At 53.0% G+C, this 27,973-nt stretch overlaps 1 protein-coding gene across 1 annotated transcript in view; it reads left to right on the top strand.

Moving 5' to 3' along the window:
• Nucleotides 1-11,058, top strand: part of DISP3 (dispatched RND transporter family member 3) — a 35,573-nt gene extending 24,515 nt beyond the window's left edge. Inside the window, exons 11-20 of the mRNA XM_068986567.1 lie at nucleotides 274-410; nucleotides 1,799-1,983; nucleotides 4,458-4,588; nucleotides 4,666-4,838; nucleotides 5,810-5,936; nucleotides 6,660-6,805; nucleotides 8,343-8,502; nucleotides 9,103-9,216; nucleotides 9,628-9,794; nucleotides 10,696-11,058. Coding sequence (XP_068842668.1) covers nucleotides 274-410; nucleotides 1,799-1,983; nucleotides 4,458-4,588; nucleotides 4,666-4,838; nucleotides 5,810-5,936; nucleotides 6,660-6,805; nucleotides 8,343-8,502; nucleotides 9,103-9,216; nucleotides 9,628-9,794; nucleotides 10,696-11,058 — 1,703 coding nt within the window. The remainder of the gene's footprint in view (nucleotides 1-273; nucleotides 411-1,798; nucleotides 1,984-4,457; nucleotides 4,589-4,665; nucleotides 4,839-5,809; nucleotides 5,937-6,659; nucleotides 6,806-8,342; nucleotides 8,503-9,102; nucleotides 9,217-9,627; nucleotides 9,795-10,695) is intronic.
• The last annotated feature ends 16,915 nt before the right edge of the window (nucleotides 11,059-27,973 follow it).

Raw genomic sequence — 27,973 nt, 5'->3', positions numbered from 1 at the left:
CACCTCCCCTCCGTCTATGCCACCTCCCCATCCAGTGTCCACTACCACCTCCCCTCCATCTATGCCACTGCGCCATCCCCGTGTCCACCACCACCTGCCCCCCCACCACTGCAGTGGGCTCGGTCCAGTATTCAGGAACAGAGCCAACACTTGGAGATGAGCCTGAGATCGGCTCAGCTCCTCAGCCAGTGGAACAGAGGCTGGGCTGCTGCAGGGTCAGGGGATGCCAGCCGAGGTGATCGTCCCCCCCCTCCACCCCTCGTTTGTCCCTAGACTCCCCAGGCACTGTGTACATCTCCAAGGTGAAGAACAGAGACCGCCCGACTGTCTACAGGTTCTCCCTCAACGCCAGCCTGCCTGCCCCTTGGCAGACCGTGTCCCTTGGGGACGGGGAGGTGCCCTCCTTCCAGGTGAGCCTGGGCTCTCATGCAGTGAGCTGCCTCAACCAGGGAAGGGGCCCTCAGTGCTGCATTGGTGGGCACTGGCCACGTCAGGGTAGGGGCAGGGTCTGCGAGGATGGACCTGCTCCAGGCAAATGAGGACCCTCTCCTGCCATCAGCCAGGCCCACAGCAGGGACCTGCAGAGTGGTGAAAGCGGGGCTGCTGAATCAGGTAGGCCTGGGTTCGAGTTCTGGCTGTGCCATTTTTAGTGTCTTTGGGAAGATTACTTAATCTCTCTGAGCCTCAGTTTCCTCATCTGTGTAATAGGGGTATGAAAGGTACCACCCAGGGTTGTTGGAGGTTCTTGAGGCAAGGCCTGTGAGTTCTGTAACATCTGGAATGTAGTAAGCACTCAGTAAACAGGAGCCATGAGTTAGACTGTTGTTTTCAGCCTCTGTTCTAACACCCCCAGAAAAGGGTCTCCCAGGGCCAACCCAGGCCTCTGATTTTTTCCTCTCAAACATCATTGGTGTTTCTTTAACACGTTACACCTCCAGGGTGACAGTTACCCATGTCAATGCATGTCAACTCATCTGATCAGGGTTTGTATTTCCATTTGAAAGACGGAGTATGTGAGGTATTCTCTGGCTCTGACCTTTACACCAATGCTTACAAGGTGATTCCCACTGCCTGGAGAGCCTGCCTTCCAGCTTAAAGCACGGCTGGCTCCCCGTTCAGGTTTCTTAGCGTAATGTCACCTCCTTGGTCCATGTCCTGGAAATAATTCTCAGTTCACCCTCCTCTTCCACTGCCCCATTCCTCCTGGGTCTTATCATCCTAATATTTAAGTGTTCAGTTCAGTCACTCAGTTGTGTCTGACCCTTTGCAACCCCATGAATCGCAGCATGCCAGGCCTCCCTGTCCATCACCAACTCTTGGAGTTCATTCAGACTCACGTCCATCGAGTCAGTGATGCCATCCAGCCATCTCATCCTCTGTTGTCCCCTTCTCCTCCTGCCCCCAATCCCTCCCAGCATCAAAGTCTTTTCCAATGAGTCAACTCTTCGCATGAGGTGGCCAAACCATCATCACTGGTGGCTCTAGGAGGGCAGGGACCAAGCCCGTCTGGTTCAGTGGCATATTCTCACAGCCCAGCTCAGGGCTGGCTTGGAGTAAATCCTCAGTTGAAGGAAGGACTAAGGCTCAGAGAGAGAGAGGGAAAGGTTTGCCCTATGTTTAAACTCGAACCCAAGCCTCCTGGGTTCTGCCCAGAGCTCTTCCCCTGACTCTGGGGGCTGGAACAGGGGCGGGGGGCAGGGAGCTCTCCTAGGAGGGAGGGGACCCGGCCTGAGGCCCGGCCCAGGCAGAGGCAGCCTCCTGGAGTCACCTGTCTTGTCTCTGTCAATCCACTGCTTAGGTGTATAGAGCGCCTTTTGGTAACTTCACCAAGAAGCTGACCGCTTGTATGTCTACAGTAGGGCTGCTCCAGGCGGCGAGCCCCTCCCGCAAGTGGATGGTGACGACCTTGGCCTGCGACACCAAGCGGGGCTGGAAGCTTGACTTCAGCTTCTACGTGGCCGCCAAGGAGCAGCAGCACACCCGGTAACAGAGCCTTGCAGACGAGCCGGTTCCCACTCGTTTGCCCCTCCCACCAGATGTGAGCAGGCCCCTGTCCAGGGACTTGCTGTTGGTCTGATGGTTAAGACTTTGCCTTCCAGTGCAGGGAGAGCAAGTTCAATCCCTAGTCAGTGACGCTACAATCCTACATGCCTCAGGGGCATAAAACCAAAACCTAAAACGGAAGCAATATTGTAACAAAGTCAATAAGGCTTTAAAAAGTGGTCCACATTAAAAAAAAATTCTTTTTTAAAAAAAGAAACCCCTGCCTATTCCTGCATGTGTGCTTAGACAGTCTTCTCCCCAGGGCTGGGGATGGGGGAACACCAAGATGCCAGGCCCGCAGTTCTCTCCCCCATCTGCCCCTTATCCTCTGAATGGCTCTGTGAGAGATGCTGTCTGCTTGCCCCTCGGCACACCAGGCAGTTCCCAGCTCAGAGCTCCTGCATTTGCTATTCCTTGGACCTATGGTGCTCTTCCCCAGCTCCTCCAGAAATGGACTTTTTTTTTTTCCTGGCTGCACCACATGGCATGTGAGCTCTTAGTTCCCTGACCAGGGATCAAACCGACATCCCCTGCAGTGGAAGGCAGAGTCTTAACCACAGGACCACGAGGGAAGTCCATGATTGACTCCTTCTCGAGATTTAGGTCCTTGCCCAGATACTCCCCACCCACGGCTGTCTCTGACCAGACCGCCCTCCCACAGCTGGAACAGCCACACCCCATCTCTCCCCCTACATCCCCCAGCTGCTCTCTTTCTGGTTCCCGTCACCTCCTGGAATCATACTCACAGCTGGTTCGTTCCCTGTCTTTGCTCAGGAGAACGTAGGCCTCCTGCCGTGTCCCCTCACCTGGTCCAGGGCCTGGCATGTGGCAGGTGCTCAGGAAACACTTGCTGGGTGAATGAGTGAAGGAAAGAATGAGTACACTCTGCCTACCTCCCCAAGGCTCAATCCACACTCTCAGTGCATACAGTGAATTCAGAAGTTATTTATTTAGTGTTGCCCCTCCCTAAAGAATCTGCCTGCAATGCAGGAGACCCAGGTTTGATCCCTGGGTCAGGAAGATCCTCTGGAGGAGGGCAAGCAACCCACTCCAGTATTCTTGCCTGGGGAATTCCATGGACAGAGGAGCCTGGTGGGCTACAGTCCATGGGGTCGCAAAGAGTCGGACACGACTGAGCGGCTAACATCCTGAGACTGTAAGGTGACAGGAGAGAGCCCATGTGTGTTGTCCTTATCTGCTGTATACACACGCCGTGCCTAGCGCCTGGCATGAAGTCACTGCCCCCAAATACCTAATGAGCAACTGTGTGCTGTGCCTTGAGGGGTCTCCAAGCCAGCTGGGGGCATCTTTTCCCAGGTTCCTCCCCCAGGTTCTGACCATTGAGGCTGTGTTAGCTGAGGGCCTTATTCTTATCCATTCATTCATTTAATAAACCTTGAGCACTGTCAGTGGGCCTGCATGTGGCTAGTGGTGGGGATGGTAAACAAGACAGATGTGACTCCTGCCCTCGGGCTGACTAGCAGGAGATAGCAGCTAGCAAGTCAAGCGCAATGTCATTACAAATTACAATACGTGCTCCGAAAGGAAGAGCCTGCTGCCGTTGCAGTCCAGATAACAGCAGTGCACGGCCTGCACTTCTGACACCAGGGACCATAGTCTGTTTGGCAGGGCCTGGCCTTGGGGTAGTGAGCACCCACTTGAGGCTGGACTCAGCTTGGGGCTGGGGGATGACCAAGATGGGCTCACTGGGCCATTCCAGCTTGGCCCACCTGGCTCAGGAGGTGGGGCTCCTTCTGCCTGCCCTCTAGAGCTAGGTTCCCTCTGCAGATACACAGTAGCCACTGGGGTCATGCTGTCTGGATGAGCTTAGAACATTCTAGAAAGCACCTGGAACTACATCAAGAAAGTGTTAGTCGCTCAGTCGTGTCTGACTGTTTGTGACCCCATGGACTGTAGCCAGCCAGGCTCCTCTGCCCATGGAATTCTCCAGGCAAGAATACAGGAATGGGTTGCCATTCCCTTCTCCAGGGGATCTTTCCAACCCAGGGATCGAACCCGGGTCTCCTGCATTACATGCAGATTCTTTACCATTGAGCCACCAGGGAATCCCAGAGCTACATCAAGTTCCAGTGGTAAATAAGCTGACCATGGAATCCTTTCTTCAAACAGAATCTTGAGCTCTGTAACTGTTCAGTTTAAGGTGGGGCTGGGGGCTTCTGAGCAATGACCCCAAGGCTGGCCCTGAGGTCATTCAGAATTCTTGCACCCTTGGAGGGCTTCCCAGGTGGCCTTAGTGGTAAAGAACCCGCCTGCCAATGCAGGAGACGTCAGAGATGCTGGTTTGATCCCTGGGTTGCTCTTCCAGCCTCTGCATGCCTTTGCCTCTCCTCCCCAGCCCTTCCTGGCCCTCCTGGCCCTCCCGGCCTCAGTCCCGGCCTCCTTTGCCTCCACAGGAAGCTGTATTTTGCCCAGTCCCACAAGCCCCCTTTCCATGGGCGTGTGTGTGTGGCACCTCCCGGCTGCTTGCTCAGCTCCAGCCCCGATGGGCCGACCAAAGGCTTCTTCTACGTGCCCAGCGAGAAAGGTATGTGCAGGGAGGCTGCCATGGGGCCTTGGGAGGCTGGGCCTGGCCTTTCTGTACAGCTGTGCCTCCCTCTGCAGCACCCAAGGCCCGCCTCTCCGCCACCTTCGGCTTCAACCCCTGCATAAACACGGGCTGCGGGAAGCCAGCAGTGCGGCCGCTGGTGGACACGGGGGCCATGGTCTTTGTGGTCTTTGGCATCATTGGCATCAACCGCACACGGCAGGGGGACAACCACGTCATTGGAGACCCGGTGCGTGTGCCCACACTGGACAGCTGCCAAAGGGCCCCGCCAGAGCAGGCTGATGAACAGCTACCAGTGCGGGGACCACCAGCCCAGCTCCCCACCCCCACCCAGCCCAGACAGGACCTCCCCGGACCCCTGGGGCATCATTTCTCTTGAGGATGGAGCAGGGTCGAGCTTTTAGAATCACCCAGGAATCTGGGACCAAGCCAGCCGCCCTGCATCACTAGGGGTGGAACAGAGGGGAGGGCAACAGGTGGGTAAACCCTCCCTGTTCTCCTGCAGGGGGCCCCTCCCCCACCCCCTGCCCATAGCCCTTGTTGTGTGCCTCAGCCAGGGTGCCCTCGCCTGGGGTAGTCTCCCTCTTTGTACATGTTTGTGCTGGTGCTGGGCTCTTGGGCGCTGGAGGAGAAAGGATCTGACAGACAGAGGTGTGACTTGGTCTGTGCCTGGCACGTGATGGGGGCTGAGACGTGGTGGAAAGGACTGTGGATGTAGGTCTCGGTCGTAACCTCTGCCTCGGGAAGTCAGCCCAGCCAGGTTTACAGGGCTTCAGACATAAAGTAATTTGAGAGCCAGGTGGAGTCAGAGGAGTTGTGTCCAGTCTGGACCATGAGTCCACAGGGCTTCAGAGGAGGGACGGGGAGGTGGGGAGGAGAGGAAGCAGGTGATGGAGGGCAGGTGGGACTCTGCTGTGCGGAGGGAGAGTGGAAAGCACGGGGCCCAGGTGAGCATGCTGTGAGTAAACTCAAGGAAGGGAGACTGCGGGGGTCCGTGGGGGTGGGCAGTGATGGGAGCAGAGGAGCTGCTGGGGGGTGGGGCAGAGCAGGCTCAGGCAGGACCGTGGGCAACCAGGCAGAGGGTCTGAGTGCTGGCCAGGATGGTTGCAGGAGCTGCCGGAGGCTCCTCCCCAGGGTGGGGCCAGGACTGAGTCCCGGACTCACTGAGCAGCTGCACTGGCTTGTGTCTCCTTGGGAAAGGGCAGCGTCATCTATGACAGCAGCTTTGACCTCTTCAAAGAAATTGGGCACCTGTGTCGCCTCTGCAAGGCCATAGCGGGGAACTCGGAGTTGGTGAAGCCGGGCGGGGCCCAGTGCCTGCCCTCAGGTGGGTGTGAGGTCCAAGGTGGGGACAGCCCCCAGGGCTCACATGCCTGGAGTTGGGGTGTCTGCGGACTCTCGTCTGTGTGTGTATGTGTCCACGTGGGGGTGGGAGCTATGTGAACCTTCCAGATGAGAGTAGTCTCATGCTTGAGGATGAACAGGCAGAGAGTCCACAGACCTGGGGAGGTGTGCGATGTGCAGGGCACACCTGTGGGAGCAGCTTTCCCAAAACTGGGGGTGAGGTCTGGGGCCAACCCCTCAGTAGTAACCTGGGTCAGACTAGGGTTCTTCCTGAAAAGGCATGCATGTGCTGCGTGCTAAGTCGCTGCAGTCATGTCTGACTCTTTGCAACCCATGGACTGTAGCCCACCAGACTCCTCTGTCTATGGGATTTCCCAGGCAAGAGAACTGGGGTGGGTTGCCATTTCCTCCTCCAGGGGATCTTCCCCCACCCAGGGATTGAACCCTCGTTTCTTATGTCTCCTGCACTGGCAGGTGGGTTCTGAGAAGGCACAGGATTTCAATTTCTGCCCCAGTGGCAAATGGGTATTGTAGGGTTCCCAATGCCATTGCTGGTAGTTTCAGACATTTTTAAAACTAGGTTGGGGGGAAAGCGTGTGCCCCTGGCATGTACACTCAGATGGGTGGGTATACATGGGTGGGTAGGATGGGGGAAGAGGTGCTCCCAACCAGGTGCACCCCAACCCCCTCTCCGCCATCCCTGCAGGCTACAGCATCTCCTCCTTCCTGCACATGCTGCACCCCGAGTGCAAGGAGCTGCCCGAACCCCACCTGCTCCCAGGGCAGCTGTCACATGGGGCCGTGGGCGTCAAAGACGGCCGCGTGCAGTGGATCTCCATGGCCTTCGAGTCGGTGAGCCCTGGGTGGACCAACTGGGCACGGGGCAGCGTGCCAACCTGACAGAGTGCAGTGTCACCACTGACCTCCAGCCCCCGTCCCAGAGCAGAGCAGAGGGGGTCTCCTTAGAGGGGAGACTGAGGCCAAGAGGGATGAAGTTGCTTGCCCAAGGTCACGGGATTCATGAGTGCCAGCATCAAGTGCAAATCCAGGCTGTCTGACCACCAGGCTGGGCCTTTCTGCCACACAGAACGCCAGGCAGCTCTCACCTCCCTTCTTCCCCAAAGGCTCAGGGTTCACATCATTCCGTGGGGGTAGGTGACAGTTCAAGACGCTCTCCTCTGCCACTGGGAGGGGCCAGGTTCTGGGCCACAGAGCCCCTGTGCTGGGTCCCTCCAGGAGAGATGGAAGCCAGGGGACCAGCCATCCCCATACCCCACTGTGCAACCAGCCATCCCCACCCCGACTCTGTGCGACCCCATAGACGGCAGCCCACCAGGCTTCACTGTCCCTGGGATTCTCCAGGCAAGACCACTGGAGTGGGTTGCCATTTCCTTCTCCAATGTAAATGTATAGTTCAGTAATATAAAGCGTGTTCACAGCGATGCAAATGTCACCAACGTCCATCTCTAAAATCTTTCATCTTGCAAAAGTGAAACTGTTCCCGATAAATGTGGGCTCCCCAGGGCCCCCCTCCAGCCACCACTCTGCTTCTGTCCCCATGGATTTGACCGCTCTCATCCCTCACACAGCACTGGCTTTTTATGATTGGTTCATTCCACTTAGCATGATACTCGTCAGGTTCATCTGTGCTGTAGCCTGTGTCCAAATTTCCTTCCTTTTTAAGGCTGAAGCCGCAGACAGTTTGAAGAATCCCTGCTCATGTCCCTCCAAGTGACAGGACATTACTTCCCACCCCACCAGCACTCAGATACACACCTGCGCACAGACTCATTGTGAATCGGTTTGTGCTCAGGGAGGGCAGAATTGGATCAACGAAGTAATATACATGAAAGTTCCAGAGCTGGGCACTGTGAACCAGACAGGCCACCTGCCCTCCCAGACTCACAGTCCAGCCAGGAGAAGGTGGGGGCAGCTTGCCAGACAGTGATGAGAACAATTATGGGAAAGCATCAAGGGCTTAAAGAGCCCAGAGGATGCCTGTCTTGGGGCATCAAGGAAGGCTTCCTGGAGGAGACGGAATCCTACTTGAAGGAGGGGCAGAAGCCGGCTGTGAGGGCAGAGGAAACAGCATGGGCCAATGGTGGGACTCCAAGCCATGGGCTCTGGGAGTTGGAGGTGGTCCTTTTGGGATGGGGCAGGGACTTTGGTTGCTTTGGGACCTGCTGCCACTGCTGTGAGAGTCACACGTGCACCTGGAGGCTGGTGGGAGGTGGTCTCGGATGGGCTCACCCTTCACCCTCCATGCAGCACACTCCATTTGCAAATGTCCAGGGACCAGCTGCATTTGTTATAGAGCTGACCGGGCATCGCCAGGGCAGCATAACAGGCCTCAGCCACCCACCTGTCTCACTGGCTCGTGTCCCCGCAGACCACATACAAGGGCAAGTCCTCCTTCCAGACCTACTCGGACTACCTCCGCTGGGAGAACTTCCTGCAGCAGCAGCTGAAGACACTCCCTGAGGGCTCGGCCCTGCAGCACGGCTTCCAGACCTGCGAGCACTGGAAGCAGATCTTCATGGAGATCATAGGCGAGCGGCAGCCCCTCCCCCAGGGCCCTGGCACAGCGGGCGGTAGCAGGTGACCTGGACCAGGGAGGCTACGGCCTGGCCTGTGTGAGCCATGCTTGTCTTCTCAATTCTGGCCAAGAGCCCTGGAGGAACTGGAATGACACAGTGGCCGCCAACACTGATCGGAGACCAGAGTTTGGGTCCCCTCCTGCTTGGGGGCATCTGGCCACATCCTCTGATCCTGAGTTTGCCCACTTAAAAAGAAATGGTAACGATGCTAATGGCCATCATAGCCAGCGGTCATTACCATTACCAGTGACTGCTGTAAGCAACCATCTGTCATTAGGAGGCCTTCTCGATGCCAAGCCCTGGCTGAGGCCTGGCCCGTTATCTCTTTAAACTCCAGATGAGGCCTAGGGAGTAGGTACTGTCATTATCCCCTTTTACAAATGAAGAAATGGGGATTCAGAGAGGGCGTGTGGCTGAAAGTCACCAGAGGGACACAGCTGGCTGTGGCGGTGCCGACCTGCGTGACCCCCGCACCTCTGAACCACCAGGGTGAGGGGGTTGTGGGCGCCCAGTGCTCCAGCCCCGCTGAGGGCCCTTGCGTCTCCCTCGCAGGGGTGCAGAGTGCCCTGTATGGCCTGGCCCTGTCCCTGCTCATCTGCGTGGCCGCCGTGGCCGTGTTCACCACCCACGTGCTGCTCCTGCTGCCTGTGCTCCTCAGCATCTTGGGTAGGTGGGCCGGGGGCCCGGAGCGGGCAGGGGTCTCACTGGCGGTCTCAAGTTCTCCTCCACCCTTAACTGTCTCATCTCTTGCGTGGTTTCCCGAGACACACACACCCCCCACCCCAGGCAAAAGGAGCCTCTGTGACAATTGTTCGTAGGGCCGTGCACTCCCCAAGAGGAGCCAGGTGGCACCAGGTGGCAGGTCTCAGCCCAAGGGTGTGTTGCTGCCCCCTCTGTCACCTCTTTCAGGCCCCCTCAGCCCTCTCAGGCCCTGTCCCTCCTCGTCTCACCAGTCCCCAGGGCTGAGGGATCTGCCGTAGACTTCCTCGCCTTCCCCAGAGACCCTCTGAATTTGCCCAGCCCCTTCCAGGACTGTATGGGTGGGGCCAGGTCCAAGCTACCTCCCCGCCCCTGCAGGCATCGTGTGCCTTGTGGTGACCATCATGTACTGGAGCGGCTGGGAGATGGGCGCCGTGGAGGCGATCTCTCTGTCCATTCTCGTCGGCTCCTCTGTGGATTACTGCGTCCATCTGGTTGAGGGCTACCTGCTGGCTGGAGAGAGTCTGCCCCCTCACCAGGCTGAGGTGAGCCCCCCACCTGCCCTTCCCATCCCTAAGGGATCTTCTTCCTCCCCAGTGCCACTGACGAAGGCCCCCAAGGGTAGCTGGACACCATGGTGTACGATTCCCATCCAGCATGTGTTGCAGGAGCCTCTGTTTCCAGGGCCTTTCTCTACCAGGGGACTCGAATTCTCAGGCAGCTGCACCTAGCATGACTGGGCCGTGGATGGGTCCACTCCCCCAGCTCTGTCTCCCTAAGTGAGCATGAGGGGTTGGACCAGGTGCTGTCCAAGGGCCCTTCCTGTTTCTCGAGTCCCTGATTCCCAGTCTCATTCTCAAGCCCAGGAAGCAGGTCTGAGCCCTTCTAGTTGTGACCCTGAGGCCACCCCACCCTCACTGGACCTTGTGGCTTAGGGAAGACATACCCACGTACTCAGTGCCAAAACCAGCTCTGGGTCTCATAAAGTTTTTGGTTTTCCCCAGTTTGGAATTGTTTGGGTGTGAAACATTCATAAACACATAAATTAAATCAGTTATACATTTAGCTTCTCTGGGTCAAAAGAAGGAATCAGTTCCAGTCAGGGCTCCCATGTTCGAGGACCTACCGTGCAGATCATCAGTGTTCCGGTTGTCGTAGCGATGTTTAGCCAGCCCCCACTGTGTGCCCAGCGCTGGGCACTGCTGCAGGGGAGCGGGTTTTATGTTCCCGCAGAGCCGTCGGAGCAGGTGCTGTTATTACCCCTCTCTCACCCTCCCCCACCCCCAACACACACATATTTATGAAGGGGGAATCAGAGCCCTGCTGCAGGGTCAAGCCTGGCTTTGGACAGCATATGCGTGTTTCCCAGGGCCCAAACCCCCATCCCAAGCCCCAGGCAGGGAGTGATCCCTTCTGGGGACCCAGCGTTCTCTCACTTACCCCCAGGACGCCCACTCGCAGCGCCAGTGGCGGACGCTGGAGGCGGTGCGGCATGTGGGCGTGGCCATCGTCTCCAGCGCCCTCACCACGGTCATCGCCACGGTGCCCCTCTTCTTCTGCATCATTGCCCCATTTGCCAAGTTCGGCAAGATCGTCGCCCTCAACACAGGCGTCTCCATCCTCTACACGCTCACGGTCAGCACAGCCCTGCTCGGCATCATGGCGCCCGGCTCCTTCACGCGGACCAGGACTTCCTTCCTCAAAGCCCTGGGCGCTGTGCTCCTGGCGGGGGCCCTGGGGCTGGGCGCCTGCCTTCTGCTCCTCCGGAGCGGCTATAAGATCCCCCTGCCCAGTGGGACCTCCCTATAGCCCTGGCACTGCACCTGGACTTGCACACCTTTGGTCCAGTAGGTGGGGGTGAGATGCTTGTTCTCGGTGCCCAGAGGCACTTTGTTCGCAGCTAGGCTACAATTCCTTATGTTCCCAGGCCTGGGCCAGACATCACCCACCTGTGTGACCCACACTGCCTTCATCACAGTGCCAGCCCCTGCTGGGTGGTGAAGCTGGCTGCCGCTCCCCACTGCTGGACACTGGCAGCTGCCCTGCCTCTCCCTGTTAGGGGAAGAGACCAGCCCTCCTCCTGAACCTGGTTCCCAGGGGGGGTCAGGTGATTTTTGCAGGGGGCTTCCCTCTGCAGAATTTCCACATTGCCTCAGTGCTCACAAGAACTTTCTGATGTGGTTGTTACAGGGCCCCCATCTATGGATGTGAATATCAAGGCATCAGAAGGCAAAGTAACTGAGCTGTAGCTGGGTCAGTGGCACAGCCAGAGTGGCCTCCCTCGGGAACTCTGCAGGAAGAGCACAGAGGGTTCAAGGGCAGGGCCTCACACCCCCTGCCCCCTCCCTCCCCATCAGTTTTACAGCGGCCAGTGCTGGGTGGTCCTGTGGTCCTCCCTAGGCCTTTAGGTCCTGGCCTGGGAGGACAGAAGGACCAGCCTGGGTTACTGCATGTCCTGTCCCGGCCCCAGACTCAAGGGGCTCTGCTCTCTGGAAAGCCATGGGGCCCCAGCACAGCCTTCCTCACAGATCTGAACCCCACCTCCCCACCCTGACTCTGGGTGGAATGTGGGGGAGGGGGCAACTCCTGGGATGGGGAGCTGGTCGTGCCTGCCTCCTGCTCACAGCAGATAGTTCTTATTAAAGTGAAATGAAACTGCAGACCGCCGCCATTAACACGAGCATTTTAAGCATTGCTGGCTCCATTGTATTCTTCAAATTGCGATAACTAAGTGTTTGCATGGTGCCTTGGGAACCTGGCTCGAGGCGGGCGCTGGGCCTGGAAGGAGATGGAGGTGGAGTGGAAGGGGCAGGACCCTCTGGGGAACAGGGTCGCAGAGTACTCCGGGAGCCCAGTCAGGCTGGGGAACTTTTGGGGGTGGGGGGCACCATAGGAGTGGAGCCCATTTGGCTCCCTACCGGGACACTTATTAGCCCCTTCAATGTTCCCAGTACCGTGCTGTGACCTTCTTCCTTGGGACAGACATCGGCCCAAGGCATTAGGAAGCTGGACACAGACTGAGCTGGGACTGACCCCTTAGGGTGGGTGGATGGTCTCCAGGTGAGCTAGCCTGGTCATCTGTAAATATTAACAGGGAGGCTGGGCATGCAGGACAGACCTGCAACAACCTGTCAACACCCACTGTGTGCCTGGCACCCAACAGAGGCTCAGTATTTGCTGAGGGAGCATCAGATCTTGGTTCCCACTCTCCATGGTGAAGACAGACACCAAACGCCAGGTTAATGGTATAAGCTGACACATAGCTCTTAGCATGCCAGTTGCTCTTCTTAGGGTTTGTCTTAGTAACAAAGTGCTTCAGACTGGGTGGCTTATAAAGATAGAGGTTTATTTTCTCCCAGTTCTGGAGGCTGGAAATCTGATGGAAGGTGTAGGCGGAGAGGGTCGTTCTGGAGGTTGAGGGGGACTCTGCTCCGTCCCCCTCTCCTGGCTTCTTTCTGTTGGTGGCTGGCCATCCTTGGCATTCATTGGCTTGTAGAGGCATCACTCCAGTCTGTCTCCATCTTCACTTGCCCGTCTTCTTTCTGTGAAGGTCACATTGCCTTCAGTTGTATCAGATCCTAATGACCTCATCTTAATTTGATCACCTGCAAAGATCCCATTTCCAAATAAGCTCACATCTGAGACTTCTCTGGTGGTCCAGTGGCTAAGACTCTGCACTCCCAAGGCAGGGGTTCAGTCCCTGGTCATGGAACTAGACCCCACATGCTGCAACTCAGGAGTTCACACACCGCAACTAAAGATCCTTCATGGTGCATCAAAGATTGAAAATCCCATGTGCCACAACTAAGACATGGCACAGCCAAAATAAAATATTTTAAAACACGCTCACATTCATGGGGACCAGGGTTAGCCTTAACATATCTTTTGGGAGGAACACAATTCAACTCAAAACAAGGCTCAACATGCATCAGCTCAGTTGTTAACCTTAGGGAGGGGGTGCTTGGACCCATTTTATGTCTGGGGAAACGAATGCTCGAGACATTGCCTTGCCTGAGTCAGGCAGCTGCTGGTGGTAAACCCAGAGTTTGACCCCAACCAGCCTGTCCCTGGTGGTTCAGATGGTCAAGAATCCACCCGCAATGCAGGAAATCCAAGTTCAATCCCTGGGTCAGGAAGATTCCCTGGAGAAGGGAATGGCTACCCACTCCAGTATTCTTGCCTGGAGAATGCCACCGACAGAGAAGCCTGGCTTGCTACAGTCCATGTAGTCGCAGAGTCGGACACGACTAACACACACAGCCTGTCCCAGAGTGTGTGCTCATCCCTGAGGGTGTGCAGCCTCTCGGGGAATTGTAACAAAGGATGATGATGGCACAGGGACACACTTGTCAAGTGGCTTCTTCTTAGAAAATCTGGGTGGAAACCCTTCAATTTGTACAATACTTCACCCCTAAGAATTTCCCCATCAGCCTGTCTGAAACCTGAGCCATCAGAGGCCTGGCAGAGAGCACTGTTGCTGAAGGAGCTGGTCAAGGATTTAGGCAGGTCAGCCGGGGCTCCAGCAGCACTTGTAGGGGGTGAGGTAGAGGGCAGAAGGCCATGACTGCAGAGTTGGACATCTTCCAACAACAGGAAGGAAGGAGAAGGCAAACTTATAGGAAAAGACCAGGTGCGAGGGGGTGGGGCAGAGAGGGAGATGGCAAGTTGACAAGACGTCCCAGAAGGTGCTCAGGGAAAAGACTGCCATCAAGCTATTGTCCTGAGACCCTCCCAATAACCTAGTATTAACGTGGAGGTATGGTCATTTGCATATCATTTGCATGCAGTCCAGGTCAGGCCCATTTGTCAGGAAACCCTCACTACACCCATTTCCTTGCTTTTAAGAAACAGCTCCTCTTCCTTCCTCTTGGTCTTCATCTTTACTGGGTGCTCTGGGGATGTCAGGCAGGCAGGTCAAAGATGAAGGAGGCCAGGCCCTGATGTCGCTGTCACCTCCCTCCAACAGGTGACTAGGGCTCCTCTACATCAATACAACTCTCTCATGACCCTCACAATGCTCCTTGGAGCGGAGTTCCCATTTTACAGATGAACACTGTGAGCCTCAGAGGAGGCAATGACAGTGCATGGCCAGGCTGCCTGGGTCCCTGCCCATCTCTGCTTCCCTGCAGGGTCCACTCTCTGTGGATGGTACTCTTTATCTCCTCATCATATATCCTGGTTCCTCAGGCCCAGCATGGCAACTGCCCTGTCCAGCTCTGGGTCAGTACTTCTCTCTCTCCTCAGGGGAGGGCTGGGGCAGGGCTGGGGGAAGGATATGTGCTCAGTCATTCAGTCGTGTCCGACTGTTTGCGACCCCATGGACTGCAGCCCACCAGGCTCCTGTCCATGGAACTTTCCAGGCAAGAATACTGGAGTGGGTTGCCATTTCCTCCTCCAGAGGAACTTCCTGACCCAGGGATCAAACCGACGTCTCCTGCACTGGCAGGCAGATTCTTTACCGTCAGTCACCTGGGAAACGCACAAGGCGAAGGATGCTGGTGACTATTTGCGAGCTCCGAGGAAACTTGGCCACCCCCTTCACCGCCTGCTGCTGCTGCTAAGTCGCTTCAGTCTTGTCTGACTCTGTGCGACCCCATAGACGGCAGCCCACTAGGCTCCTCTGTCCCTGGGATTCTCCAGGCAAGAGTACTGGAGTGGGTTGCCATTGCCTTCTCCCCTTCGCTGCCTACTTGGCTACAAATAATTCCCCCTTCATCTTGTTTGCAAATATTGGCTCCACAGGGTCCCAGAGGCAGTAACTCCCGTGAAAAGGACCTTGACCTTCCTTCACCCACTAACGCACAGCTCATGGTCTTAATGAGCTTTTGCTGAGTGCTAATGAGATGCCCTTCATTAGATCGGGCACAGCAGTTAGTCTGGGATCTGAGGATGTGCAGGCATTCAGCGGGCTGGGGAGGGGCAGAGGGCCCGAGGGGAGCCCGTGGAGAGGGACCCCTGTCACTTACAAAGGTTCCCTGAGCCCCTGCTTCTCTCTCCTTCCCTTGGAAGCCAGGAAATCGATGAAAGCCAGTGCTTTAAAGTGCTGGCCATGTCCCAGCCCTATCCGTTCACTCTCGGGAGTTCTTGCAGCATTCCTCAGAAGGGAATGTCTTTGTCCCATTTCACTGCGAAAAAAGAACCAAACCCCAGGGACTTCCCTGGTGGTCCAGTGGCTGAGACTCTGTGTTCCCAATGCAGGGGGCCTGGGTTCACTCTCTGGTCAGAGAGCTATATCCCACATGCCACAACTAAAGATCCCATGCGTGCATGTGTGCTAAGTTTCTTCAGTCATGCCTGACTCTTTGCAACCCCATGGACTATAATCCACCAGGCTCTTCTCTCCATGGGATTCTCCAGGCAAGAATACTGGAGCGGGTTGCCATGCCTTCCTCTAGGGATTTTCCCAACCTAGCGATCAAACTCCTGCATTGGGAGGTGGGTTCTCTACCTCTAGCACCAATTGGGAAGCCCTAAAATATCCTTATACTGCAACTAAGATCCTACGTAGCCAAAAAAAAAAAAAAATTAACCCCAGAGACATGAAGTAACTAGCCTGAGGTCACACAGCTTGTGAGTTGTAGAGCTGGAATTCCCACCGAGGGCGAACAGCTCCTAAGTACATGCCCTCTCTCTAATACAGCCTCACCTGCAAACAGATTTGATTCGCAGAAGCAGCCAGCCCCAGGCCAGCTGGGCAGCCACGGTCCTCCCTCCTTCATGTTTGTCCACCTGCTTGCTTCTCTGAGAGGAAAGAGCACCAGACTGAGAGTCCAGCGTTCGAGTCTGGGCTCCAGCCAAGGTGACCTGGAGCAAATCACTGCACAGTTTCAATCCTCTGGAAAGTGGGAAGGGGACAGCATGAAATCCAGGGCTCTGCCTCCTCCCACTTCTATGCTGCTGGATTTGAGTCTCCTTAAGTCAATCTTAAGACTCTTGAGAGTCCCTTGGACTGCAAGGAGATCCAACCACTCCATTCTGAAGGAGATCAGCCCTGGGATTTCTTTGGAGGGAATGATGCTGAAGCTGAAACTCCAGTACTTTGGCCACCTCATGCGAAGAGTTGACTCATTGGAAAAGACTCTGATGCTGGGAGGGATTGGGGGCAGGAGGAGAAGGGGACGACAGAGGATGAGATGGCTTGATGGCATCATGGACTCGATGGACACGAGTCTGAGTGAACTCCAGGAGTTGGTGATGGGCAGGGAGGCCTGGAGTGCTGCGATTCATGGGGTTGCAAAGAGTCAGACACGACTGAGCGACTGAACTGAACTAAGTCAATCTGCCCCAGGGCCCACCCTCCGTGGCCATCTTCTTCTCTGAGCCTCTCCTGTCTCCTCATTGTTCACATCCAATGAGCAGAAGGATGCTCATTGGAGCTGTTGTCTGTTCAACGATGATTAACTGAACACCTACTATGTGTCACATATTGTTCCAGACCTCGGTAATCCAAGGAAACACAAAAACAAACACAGATCTGACTCCATGGACCTTACAGTTGAGGTAGGGAAAATCTCTTTAGTAAAAGAACCTCAGATACATAACCACAAGCCAGAGGGCTGTGAGGGAGAGCAGTGAAGGGTAAGGGCCCCAAGCCTTGCGACAGGGACCGCTGGGGATGTGGCTTCTGCACGGAGGTTTAAAGGATGAGGACCGTTTCCTCTGCTCTGACAGGGTTGTTCCCTCCAAGCACAGGCCTCCTTGAGCCACAGAACAGCCTCCTGCAGACTGATGCTAAGACCTAAAAGGACAGATTCATTGTATTTTAAGGGTTAAGGCTGGAGCTTCTGCAGACAGGGAAAGTGGTGACAGGCTGGGTCAAAAGAGCATCTGGCTATTCTAGGGGCTCAGTCACACACCCACACCCCACCCAGTGACCCGAGAGGGAGGCATGGAGTGGCCCTCTATGCACGGTTCTCAGACCAACCTCAGTCACTGGGAGGAGGGGAGGAAGGGAGGGGAGGGGAGGGGAGGGGAGGGAGGGAAGAGGGGGAAGGGGAGGGGAGGGGAGGGAGGGAGGAGGGGGAGAGGAAGGGAGGGGAGGGAGGGAGGAGGGGGAGAGGAGGGGAGGGGAGGGAGGGAGGAGGGGGAAGGGGAGGGGAGGGGAGGGAGGGAGGAGGGGGAAGGGGAGGAGAGGAAGGGAGGGAGGAGGAGAAGGGGAGGGAGGGAGTGGGAGGGGAGAGGAGGGAGGGAGTGGAAGGGAAGGGGAGGGAGGGAGTTGGGGGAGAGGAGGGGAGGGGAGGGAGGGAGGAGGGGAGGTGCCCAGGCAGAGAAAGATGCCCAGACAGAACTGAGTCTCCTTTTCCTGCTGGGGCCTCCAGAGGACTTAAGAGTGGCGTTCCTACCCACTCCAGCTGGCAAAATACTATTGCCTTTGCCATTCAAGGTTCAGAGGAGCCCTGTGAAAAACAATCCACTCCAAATAAACTTAAAATATGAGCCCAGAAGCCAGAGGCTGTGAATCCACACACTGCCATGCCTGGGGAGCTCAGGCTGGTATAGGGCCTGAGGTCTTTGCCCAGCCCTGCCCTCCAAGGCTGCATGGATTTGCCTGAGACTGTTCAGTCATGTAGACTCTTTGTAACGCCATGGACCATAGCCCACCAGGCTCCTCTGTCTATGGAATTTTCCAGGCAAGAGTCCTGCAGTGGGTTGCCAGGGTGGAGTGTGAACTGGCTCTACCATCGTGGAAGGGAATTTGGCAGTAACTATCAAAATCACAATGGCACAATCCTTTTTTTTTTTTTTTTAATTTGACTGCACTAGGTCTTAGCTGTAGCCTGTGAACCCTTAACTGCAGTATATGGGATCTAGCTCCCTGACCAGGGATCAAACCCAGGGCCCCTGCATTGGGATCGAGGAGTCTTAGCCACTGAACCACCAGGGGAGTCCCGGCATGATCCTTTTGATTCAGCAATCCCACTTCTGAGAATTTATCCTGCAGAGAAACTTACACTGGGTAAGTTTTTCACTGAAGCCTTGTCTGGTATATCCAAGGACTAGGAATTCCTCAATGTCCCTCAGCTCAGTAACCAATGAAATAAGTTACAGTCAGTCCTTTCAGACAATAGGATATTCTGTGACTGTAAACAAAGAATGAAGAAGGTTTGTAAGTGCTAGTATGAAAAAAACCATGAAGCTCTATTAAATGAGAAGAAAGTTGCAAAAAATGTGTGTAAAACACCTTGAAAAATGGGTGGGAGAGAGAAAGAATGCTCATTTTGCTTGTATATATATAAAGAAACTAGAGGAAACACACACAAAAATCTAAGGCAGTGGTTACTTGTGGGAATTGGGATGTGGGGACTAGGCAGATGGCAGACAGCCACGGGAGGAAGACTTTTATTACAAATCTTTTCACACTCTTGGATTTTTTGACTACAGGAATATATTACCTGGATTTTTTTTTTTTTAAGCAAAGGAGAGACATGGTGTTCATTTGCTTCTTAGAAAACTCATTCTTATTGCGGGATAGATGATGCACTCAGGAGGGTGGAGAGCAGTGAGGAGAGAAGAAAGGAGTGCCCCTCCCAGAGAAGACATCAATAAACCTCACCTGAAGTTCTCTGAACCCAGACACTGCCAGGATCCGGGAGGGAGGGTAACAGCTGGCTCCCTGCTACCTTCTCTGAGTAGAGATGTGGACCATCAGGCCCTCTGGTGATGTTCCAGAGCCCCTGGAGTGCTCAGGAGTGTGGCATTGTTTGATGCTGCTCCCGAACCTCCTTGTAGTTGAGCCGAAAGAGGGAATGACTGGAAGGGAGCAGCGCTGGGTAATAGAAAGAGCGCAGAGTTGGGCTCTGTAACCCCCGTGGTGTGGCGTTCTAGAAATTGGGATTAGTATCCTCATTCTGCCTCCATTAACTGTGTGAATTAGAGCAAGTCCCTTCCTCTATTTTAGTCTGTTTGCTCACCCATTAAATAGAAAAATAATACCTACCATGCATGAGTGTTGTGTTTAAATGAGGTAATGTATGCCAAGGGTTGGCGCATAGCGATAGCTGCTAAACCACCATCATTTTCATTGTTCTTAGAACAGAGTTCTCCCAACTCAGGATAGCATTTTTGTGCTTGGAGTATCAAAGCACTTCAATAAATAGGAACTATTCCCTCTCCAATTCATTTCTCTCAGACTATGGTGGAATATGTCTTCTTGTCCCATTGATGTTGGGTCTGGCCATGTGACTTGCATTGTCCACTGGGATGTCGGCAAGAGTCAAGCAGGCAAAGGCGTGAAGCATGCCCATCCCAGGGGACTTGCCCTCTGTGCTTCTGCCTCTCCATGGGACGAGCATGCCCAGTAGGTTGAGAGACACATGGAGCAGACTTGACCCAACGGTAGCTTGGAGCCAAGCCCACATGGCCCTGGCATGGCTCACCCCCATCTCAGCTGACATCAGTTAATGATTGTTTTAAGCCACAGAGATTGGGGAGATTTGTTACACATTATTGCAGCAACAGCTGGTGGAAGCATTGTTCAGTGCATTCATAATAAAGTTGATTCTTTCTACAGCCTTCACAGTCCTTTGGACCTCACTGACACTTTCCCTGTCTCCATTGCCTGCCACTGCCTCCTCTTTCAGAGAAGGCGATGGCACCCCACTCCAGTACTCTTGCCTGGAAAATCCCATGGACGGAGGAGCCTGGTAGGCTGCAGTCCATGGGGTTGTGAAGAGTCGGACACGACTGAGCGACTTCACTTTCACTTTTCACTTTAATGCATTGGAGAAGGAAATGGCAACCCACTCCAGTGTTCTTGCCTGGAGAATCCCAAGGACGGGGGAGCCTGGTGGGCTGCCGTCTATGGGGTCGCACAGAGTTGGACACGACTGAAGCGACTTAGCAGCAGCAGCAGCAGCCTCCTCTTTGCCCTTCCGGCTTCAGCCAAACCAATCTTCTTTCAGTTTCTGATGGTCCAGGCTTTGCACATGCTGTTCTGTCTGCCTGGATGGTCCTCCTCTCCTTCCGGCGTCTTCATGAAAGTGTTAGTCACTCTGTTGTGTCTGACTTTTTGCTACCCCATGGACAGTAGCCTACCAGGCTTCTCCATTCATAGGATTTTCCAGTCAAGAGTACTGGAGTGGGTTACCATTTCCTTCTCCAGGGAATCTTCCCAACCCAGGGATTGAACCCAGGTCTCCTTCATTGCAGGGAGACTCTTTACTGTCTGAGCCACCAGGGTCATCAAGCACCTTCCTGCTTCCTCCTAATCCTTCAGGCCTCAACTTTCTCCTCGAAGCCTTGATTGGTGCCTTGAGTCTGGGCCAGTTGTCCTGGGAAGTGACCTCACAGCACTTTGTATTTCCTGTGCCCTGGCTGTTTCCTGACCTCCTATTTGCCTCTTTCCTCATTTGGACACACTCCCTGAAGGCAAAGCCTGGGTATCCCCAGTTCCTGATATACAGTGTGTTCATTATAAATGTTTATTGACTGAATGAATTTCCTACCTTTCAAGCCTCTATCTGCCCACCTGTTAAAGGGGAATAATCACATCAGAACTGGGGCAGAGGGAGTTCCTTGGCTAAGACTTCACCTTTCAATGCAGGGAGTACAGGCTCAACCCCTGGTTGAGGAGCAAAGATCCCACATGTCTTGTGGCCAAAAAGCTAAAACATAAAACCAAAGCAATATTGTAACATATTCAGTAGTTCAGTTCAGTCACTCAGTCGTGTCCGACTCTTTGTGACCCCATGAACCGCAGCACGCCAGGACTCCCTGTCCATCACCATCTCCTGGAGTTCACTCAGACTCACGTCCATCGAGCCCGTGATGCCATCAAGCCATCTCATCCTCAGTCATCCCCTTCTCCTCCTACCCCCAATCCCTCCCAGCATCAGAGTCTTTTCCAGTGAGTCAACTCTTCCCATGAGGTGGCCAAAGTACTGGAGTTTCAGCTTCAGCATCATTCCCTCCAAAGAAATCCCAGGGTTGATCTCCTTCAGAATGGACTGGTTGGATCTCCTTGCAGTCTAAGGGACTCTCAAGAGTCTTCTCCAACACCACAGTTCAAAAGCATCAATTCTTTGGCGCTCAGCCTTCTTCACAGTCCAACTCTCACATCCATACATGACCACAGGAAAAACCATAGCCTTGACTAGACGGTCCTTAGTCGGTAAAGTAACGTCTCTGCTTTTGAATATACTATCTAGGTTGGTCATAACTTTTCTCCCAAGAAGTAACCATCTTTTAATTTCATGGCTGCAATCACCATCTGCAGTGATCTTGGAGCCCAAAAAAATAAAGTCTGACACTGTTTTCACTGTTTCCCCATCTATTTCCCATGAAGTGATGGGACCAGATGCCATGATCTTCGTTTTCTGAATGTTGAGCTTTAAGGCAACTTTTTCACTCTCCTCTTTCACTTTCATCAAGAGGCTTTTTAGTTCCTCTTCACTTTCTGCCATAAGGGTGGTGTCATCTGCATTTCTGAGGTTATTGATATTTCTCCCGGCAATCTTGATTCCAGCTTGTGTTTCTTCCAGTCCAGCGTTTCTCATGGTGTACTCTGTATATAAGTTAAATAAGCAGGGTGACAATATACAGCCTTGACGTACTCCTTTTCCTATTTGGAACCAGTCTGTTGTTCCATGTCCAGTTCTAACTGTTGCTTCCTGACCTGCATACAGATTTCTCAAGAGGCAGGTTAGGTGGTCATAACTTTCCTTCCAAGGAGTAAACATCTTTTAATTTCATGGCCGCAATCACCATCTGCAGTGATTTTGGAGCCCAGAAAAATAAAGTCTGACACTGTTTCCACTGTTTCCTCACCTATTTGCCATGAAGTGATAGGACCAGATGCCATGACCTTAGTTTTCTAAATGTTGAGCTTTAAGCCAACTTTTTCACTCTCCTCTTTCACTTTCATCAAGAGGCTCTTTATTTCTTCTTCACTTTCTGCCGTAAGGGTGGTGTCATCTGCATATCTGAGGTTATTGATATTTCTCCTGGCAATCTTGATAAAGACTTTAAAAAAGGAACTGGGGCAGAGTGATGCCTATATCTTATTTTGCTATTGGGGGAGAGGTTAGCGGGTACCTTATACTCTCCAGCAACTTGCATCTGTTCCTTGCTTTCAGACTCCTTCCCTTACTCTTCTCAAAGGGACTCAAGGTGAAAGACACAGATTGTAAGTGGAAGATCAATGAAGCCTTTGTTCTGCACTCTATCTGCCTAACAGAGATGCTACTTGTGCTCACTTGGCTTGATTAGGGAGAGAAGAGCTTCTCACTGGTCATCCCCACTCACTCCAGTCTGCCAGCTGGAGCATCTTCAGGACTGACCTGCCTTGTCCTGTGAGAACAGGCAGAAAGAGGACAGGAGAGAGAAGGATGGAGGGGAGGAAGCTGAGACATAACTGGGTCTCCTCCAATGCCTGCTCCCCACCCATGAGCTCATTTCAACCCACCTTGGAAGGAAGGTGTGTCCGTAGTTCTCAGAAGAGATAGTGACTCGGCCACCTTCCCGTGGGCAGTGGGAGTCTAACCCAGGCTGGCGACTCCAAGGTCAGTTTCTACTATATGCAGCTGCCCTCACAGAGAGCAATGACCTGGAGCACCTTGGTGTTGCAGGTGGTGTCAATGAGGACAGAGAGCACCAATGACTTTATTACAGTAAAGAGAGACTCCCTAAACTGTGTACAGCCCTGTGAAATTCACAAAAGCCTGCCACATTCGGAATCTCATGGGTTCCTCACAACTTTGCAAGGCAGGCTTCTTACCACCCCATTTTACAGAGGAGAAAATTGAGGCTCAGCGGAGTGAGGTGACTTCTCCCAGGGTCTCAAAGCAAATGGTGAAGCTGGTGTAACATTCCTCTCACCTGGTCCCCTGAGTCACTGAATTCCAGAGGTCCCACCTAGTGGCTTGCCAGGTGGCGCAGTGGTAAAGAATCTCCTGCCAGTGCAGGAGATGCAGGAGACTTGGGTTTGATCCCTGGATTGGGAAGCTCCCCTGGAGAAGGAAATGACAACCCACTCTAGTATTCTTGCCTGGAACATCCCATGAACAGTGGAACTTGGAGGGCTACAGTCCCTGGGGTCGCAAAGAATCAGACACAACTGAGCATGCATGCACACATGCACCTAATAGGGCCCTTGTCCCAGGGAGACTTGGAGGAATCTGACACCACGGGACACATCCTTTCCACGTGGTGCAGCAATATAACCATGAGGCTGCCTGGGCACCACCTATACCTGAGCAACCTGTGCAAGTCAGACGTTCTCTCCGCCTCAGTATACTAGTTATTTATTGCCACCAATATGCCACTTCAAAATCCAGTGACTTAAAACAATAACCATTTATTTAGCTCATGATTCTGTGAGGTAATTAAATTATTCTGGGCTCACACGGGTAGTTCTTCTGATCCTAGAGGCCTCCCACATATGTGTAGTCAGCTGTAGGTTAGCTGAGTGGTTTTGCTCTAGGGGTTGGCTGGTGTCAGGCTAGGGGAGCGAGGGTCACAGGCCACATGTAACTCACCAGGCTTGTTCACAAGGCAGTGTCAGCTTCCTGGGGAATGAGTGACTGCGCATAAGACCTCCTGTTACGACTTGAACTTCATTCGACCCTCCTGTTATGGGTTGAATCCCAGAAGACAGGATTATCAAGCTTTGTTTCAGAAAAAGAGAGAAAGCAAGAGGGGAAGGGAGAAGGAAGGAAACACACTTTCGCCAACCCCAAAATGCAAAATCTAGTGGGACATTCAACTAAATGAACAATTTAGTGATAATTCACAATGCTCATACCATTAAGCAAATGCACTTTAAATTGATTTCAAATTAGTAAGCTAATGATTTCCCCAGGTCCAGTCTCTGCCAGCCCCCAGTGCAGTGTTTTTAATAAGAGGTAGGTGTGCAGTAACAGCCTCTTTATTCCATAATTGAAGCCGTAATTGAACTTGAGGTCATATTCAAGGGCCCTATTGATCTACATAGGGAAGGAAAGTGCTGACAGCAACCATCTTCGGGCCAGAGGGCTGGGGTGGGCCACAGCAGAATCCTACAGCTGTAGTAGACTTGGAGAACACTTCCTGTGTGACCTGTAGGGAGACTTGATGGCTGATGGGGATGTTAAGGAAACTTGAGACAGGCAGGGTTCTCAATCCAAGTCCTGTAGGGGCTCCCTAAAGTCACGTCAAGGATCCACATGCACCTTCAAGGCCCCAGGATAAACACTGCACCCTCTTTTGTCCCACCATGCCTATCTGACCCCCAACTCTCCAGGCCAAGGGCATTCAAGCCTAGGTACCACCACAAATGTGTTCTACTCTGCCTTTTCATCTCAAGGGTCAAGTCCTTGAACCCTCAGTCCAACCAAGAAAGGCAAGGTGGGGCCTCCCTGGTGGCTCAGTGGGAAGAATCTGCCTGCCAATGCAGGAGAAACAAGTTCAATCCCTGATCCTGGAAGCAGCTAAGCCTGGGTGCCACAACTACTGAGCCTGTGATCTACAGCCTAGGAACCGCATTTACTGAAGCCTGCACTATCTAGAGCCTGTGCTCTGCAACAAGAGAAGCCACTGCAATGAGAAGGCCATGCATCGCAACTAGAGAGTAGCCCCCGCTTGCCACAACTAGAGAAAAGCCCGCCCAGCAACGAAGAGCTGGCACAGCCAAACAAAAGCAAATAAAAACAAAAGAGAAAAGGAAGGGTGGAAGGTCTTTGGTTCTTGTTGGCATAACCCCAGCTGCCCTCATTTCATGAGGCACAAACCATTATCCGTCTCTACTGCTGTCTCTGAAGAGATGTGAGAAGCTTTGACTCATCTCAAAAGGACATTAGAGCCTCATTTTATTCTTCTCCAGCCATTTTGGCTGTTCTAAATCCAGAGATCTTTTCTCCAGAGAATATGCCAGACAAGCGGAGGTTGGAGGAGAAGGGGAGAGAGAGAGAGAACATTCACAAGGGTGAGTGGATTGTGGACACTTGGTCTCCTAATGAATGGATCAATGTTTAGGACAATCCATAAAGTGCTCCCTCTGTGCTCTTGAGATTGTTGAGCTGTCTATAATACAGTTCAAATTTGAACCCTAAATTATTTAAACACCGTATATTATAAGTAGATATAAGGCTCTAAAATCTCATAAAATCTCATAAAATTGGGAAAGGCAAGAGGGGAACAGAACAAAGGAGAAAGAGCTTACTCTTTTCCCTGCTACTTGTCCCCCTTCCCATTCTTGGCGCACAAAGCTCTTTACAGATTTTTCAACTAGCCTTTGCGTGTGTAGCGCCTCCAGGATTTCTCCACTGGCACTGGGGGTCAACTCCATGCTCCCTACTCTCCTTGGCCAGATTCTTCTCTCAGACAGGTTGTGGCCTGGGGTATGGAGGAAGAAGGGAAAATTATTCATCTTAAACTTTGCATCACCTCATTCAGATTCCATTACAGCAATCAGTCATGGTGATAACCGAAAAAGAAGAACGGTGTGAGGGAAGAATGTCTCTAGTTTCTAGAAAGAGATTAGTAGAGAATAGTCATCTAGTCAATATTGACCAATAAAGTGTCCCAGAAAAATCTAAAGCCACATTACTTAAACAAACCTTCCCTAGAACATCTCTGTCAATCAGAGAATGCAGAAAAGGCAAAATCAGGAAGGAGGGATTAATGGTTTTTGTTTTTTTCTTTTAGTGACTGTAAAGTAAAGTGACCACTATGGCCAGCAATTCCAATCCTGAGCACACGCCCCCCTGAGCACACGCCCCCCTGAGTACATGTCCCCCTGAGTACATGCCCCCCTGAGTACATGCCCCCCTGAGTACATGCCCCCCTGAGTACATGCCCCCCTGAGTACATGCCCCCCTGAGTACATGCCCCCCTGAGTACATGCCCCCCTGAGTACATGTCCCCCTGAGTACATGCCCCCCTGAGTACATGCCCCCCTGAGTACATGCCCCCCTGAGTACATACCCCCCTGAGTACATACCCCCCTGAGTACATACCCCCCTGAGTACATGCCCAACCTAAATGAGTGCTTTGTCCTCAAGGGACATGCACAGGAATATTCATGGCTTTATTTACAACAGCCTCAAACTGGAGACAACCCAAATGTTCATCCGCAGTAGAATGTATCAATCAGCAGTGCTTTGTTCACACAAAACAATACTATACAGCGCTAAAGAAGAATGAGCTAGTAACAAGTGAGCATGGATGAATCCTAAGACACCATGCTGAATGAAAGAAGCCAGACACAGTAGAGAGCCTACTGAATGACCCCATTTATATAGTTCAAGAGCAAGAAAAACGGGTCTATACCAACAAGTGTCCGAAGTGTGGTTATCCTTAGTGGGAGTTAACACAGGCAGGTGGTGTTGGAAATGTTATTTATTTTCATCTGGATGGTGATTACATGCACACATACAACATATTTTAAGTTGTATATTTCAGATTTGTGTACATTACATGTTACACCTCCAAAGTTTTCACTTATTTTAACACTAATTCTTAACTGTTAGGTTTTATAATTTCATTTATTTCCTTAGTTAATTTTGGCTGTGCTAAGTCTTTGATGCCGGAGGGCTTTTCTCCAGTTGTGGTGAGTGGGGGCTACTCTCGAGTTTCGGTGTGTGGGCTTCTCACTGTGGCAGCTTCTCTTGTTCTGAATTGTGGACTCCAGGGCACATGTGCTCGGTAGTTGTGACCCCCCTGGCTCTAGAGCGCAGGCTCAGTAGTTGAGGCGCATGGCCTTAGTTGCTCTGCAGCATGTGGGATCTTCCCAGATCAGGGATCCAACCTGTGTCTCCTGCATTGGCAAGCAGACCCCTTACTACTGAGCCCCCAGGGAAGCCTCACCTCAAGATTTTTAACAAATATTTTTAAACCATCGCACCATACTCAAGATTTTAAATTATCATGTGTCCTTCACTTCTGGAGGCTCACAACATTCACAGAGCTTGTGCTTTACTTTCTACCCTGAGGGAACTGGTAACATGCCTGCCCATAGCACACGTGAGGATTCAGGGGCCCTGAATGCACCATTACAGACCATGCAGTCCAAGGCTGGGTGGACAGGGGTCATGGCGAGTGCAGACAGTGATCTGTGATCTGTGTCACACCTGTGCTTTCTCATGGCATTATTGAGGCGGTTCACAGTTGAGGCTGGATACACCCCTCCCAGCTACAAAAGGGCTTACCATCCCATTGCCCTGCCACTCTTCCTGGAGCAGAGTAGGATGGCTGTTACAGCAGCTCCAGGATGAACTTTTGAGAGGTGGCAAACGAAAATTGAATTAGAGCCCAGCTTTGTGGTTTCTAGCAGCTATCATTGCAGTGTGACCCACCTCTGTCGGGGCATGGTGACCACAAGCTGCCGGGCAGCTCCCAGAGGCTGTTGCAACATCGTGGATAGAGGTGCCCCTGCAGGAAGCGCAGGCTCCCGGCTGAGTCGATTGTTTCAGCACCAGGGACAGCGGCTCGTGTATTAACTAGTTCTGGAAATAGACTGGGAGGGCAAAACGTATTTGCAGAAAGCACTCTTCCCACGGTTTGCTATTTACACACAACGCTATTGCTTCCAGCTTTGTATAACAAATTAAATTCTGTCAGCATTAAAAATGTGTGTGTGATGAGAAGACTGGTTTGGAAAACATGCAACATTTACCTCCCTTCCACCCCTACCTCCTTCCCCCAATCCAGGTGTTCCCCCAAGGGAACTGCACTTCAGGGAATGCCCAGGTGAGTGGAGTTTCTCATATTCAGAATTATCAGTGGAGTACCTGGGTAGAACAGGGCCCCT

This window comes from Capricornis sumatraensis, chromosome 14 (genome assembly GCF_032405125.1).
Source record: "Capricornis sumatraensis isolate serow.1 chromosome 14, serow.2, whole genome shotgun sequence".
Taxonomy (NCBI): domain Eukaryota; kingdom Metazoa; phylum Chordata; class Mammalia; order Artiodactyla; family Bovidae; genus Capricornis; species Capricornis sumatraensis.
This window is presented reverse-complemented; position numbering and strand designations above follow the sequence as displayed.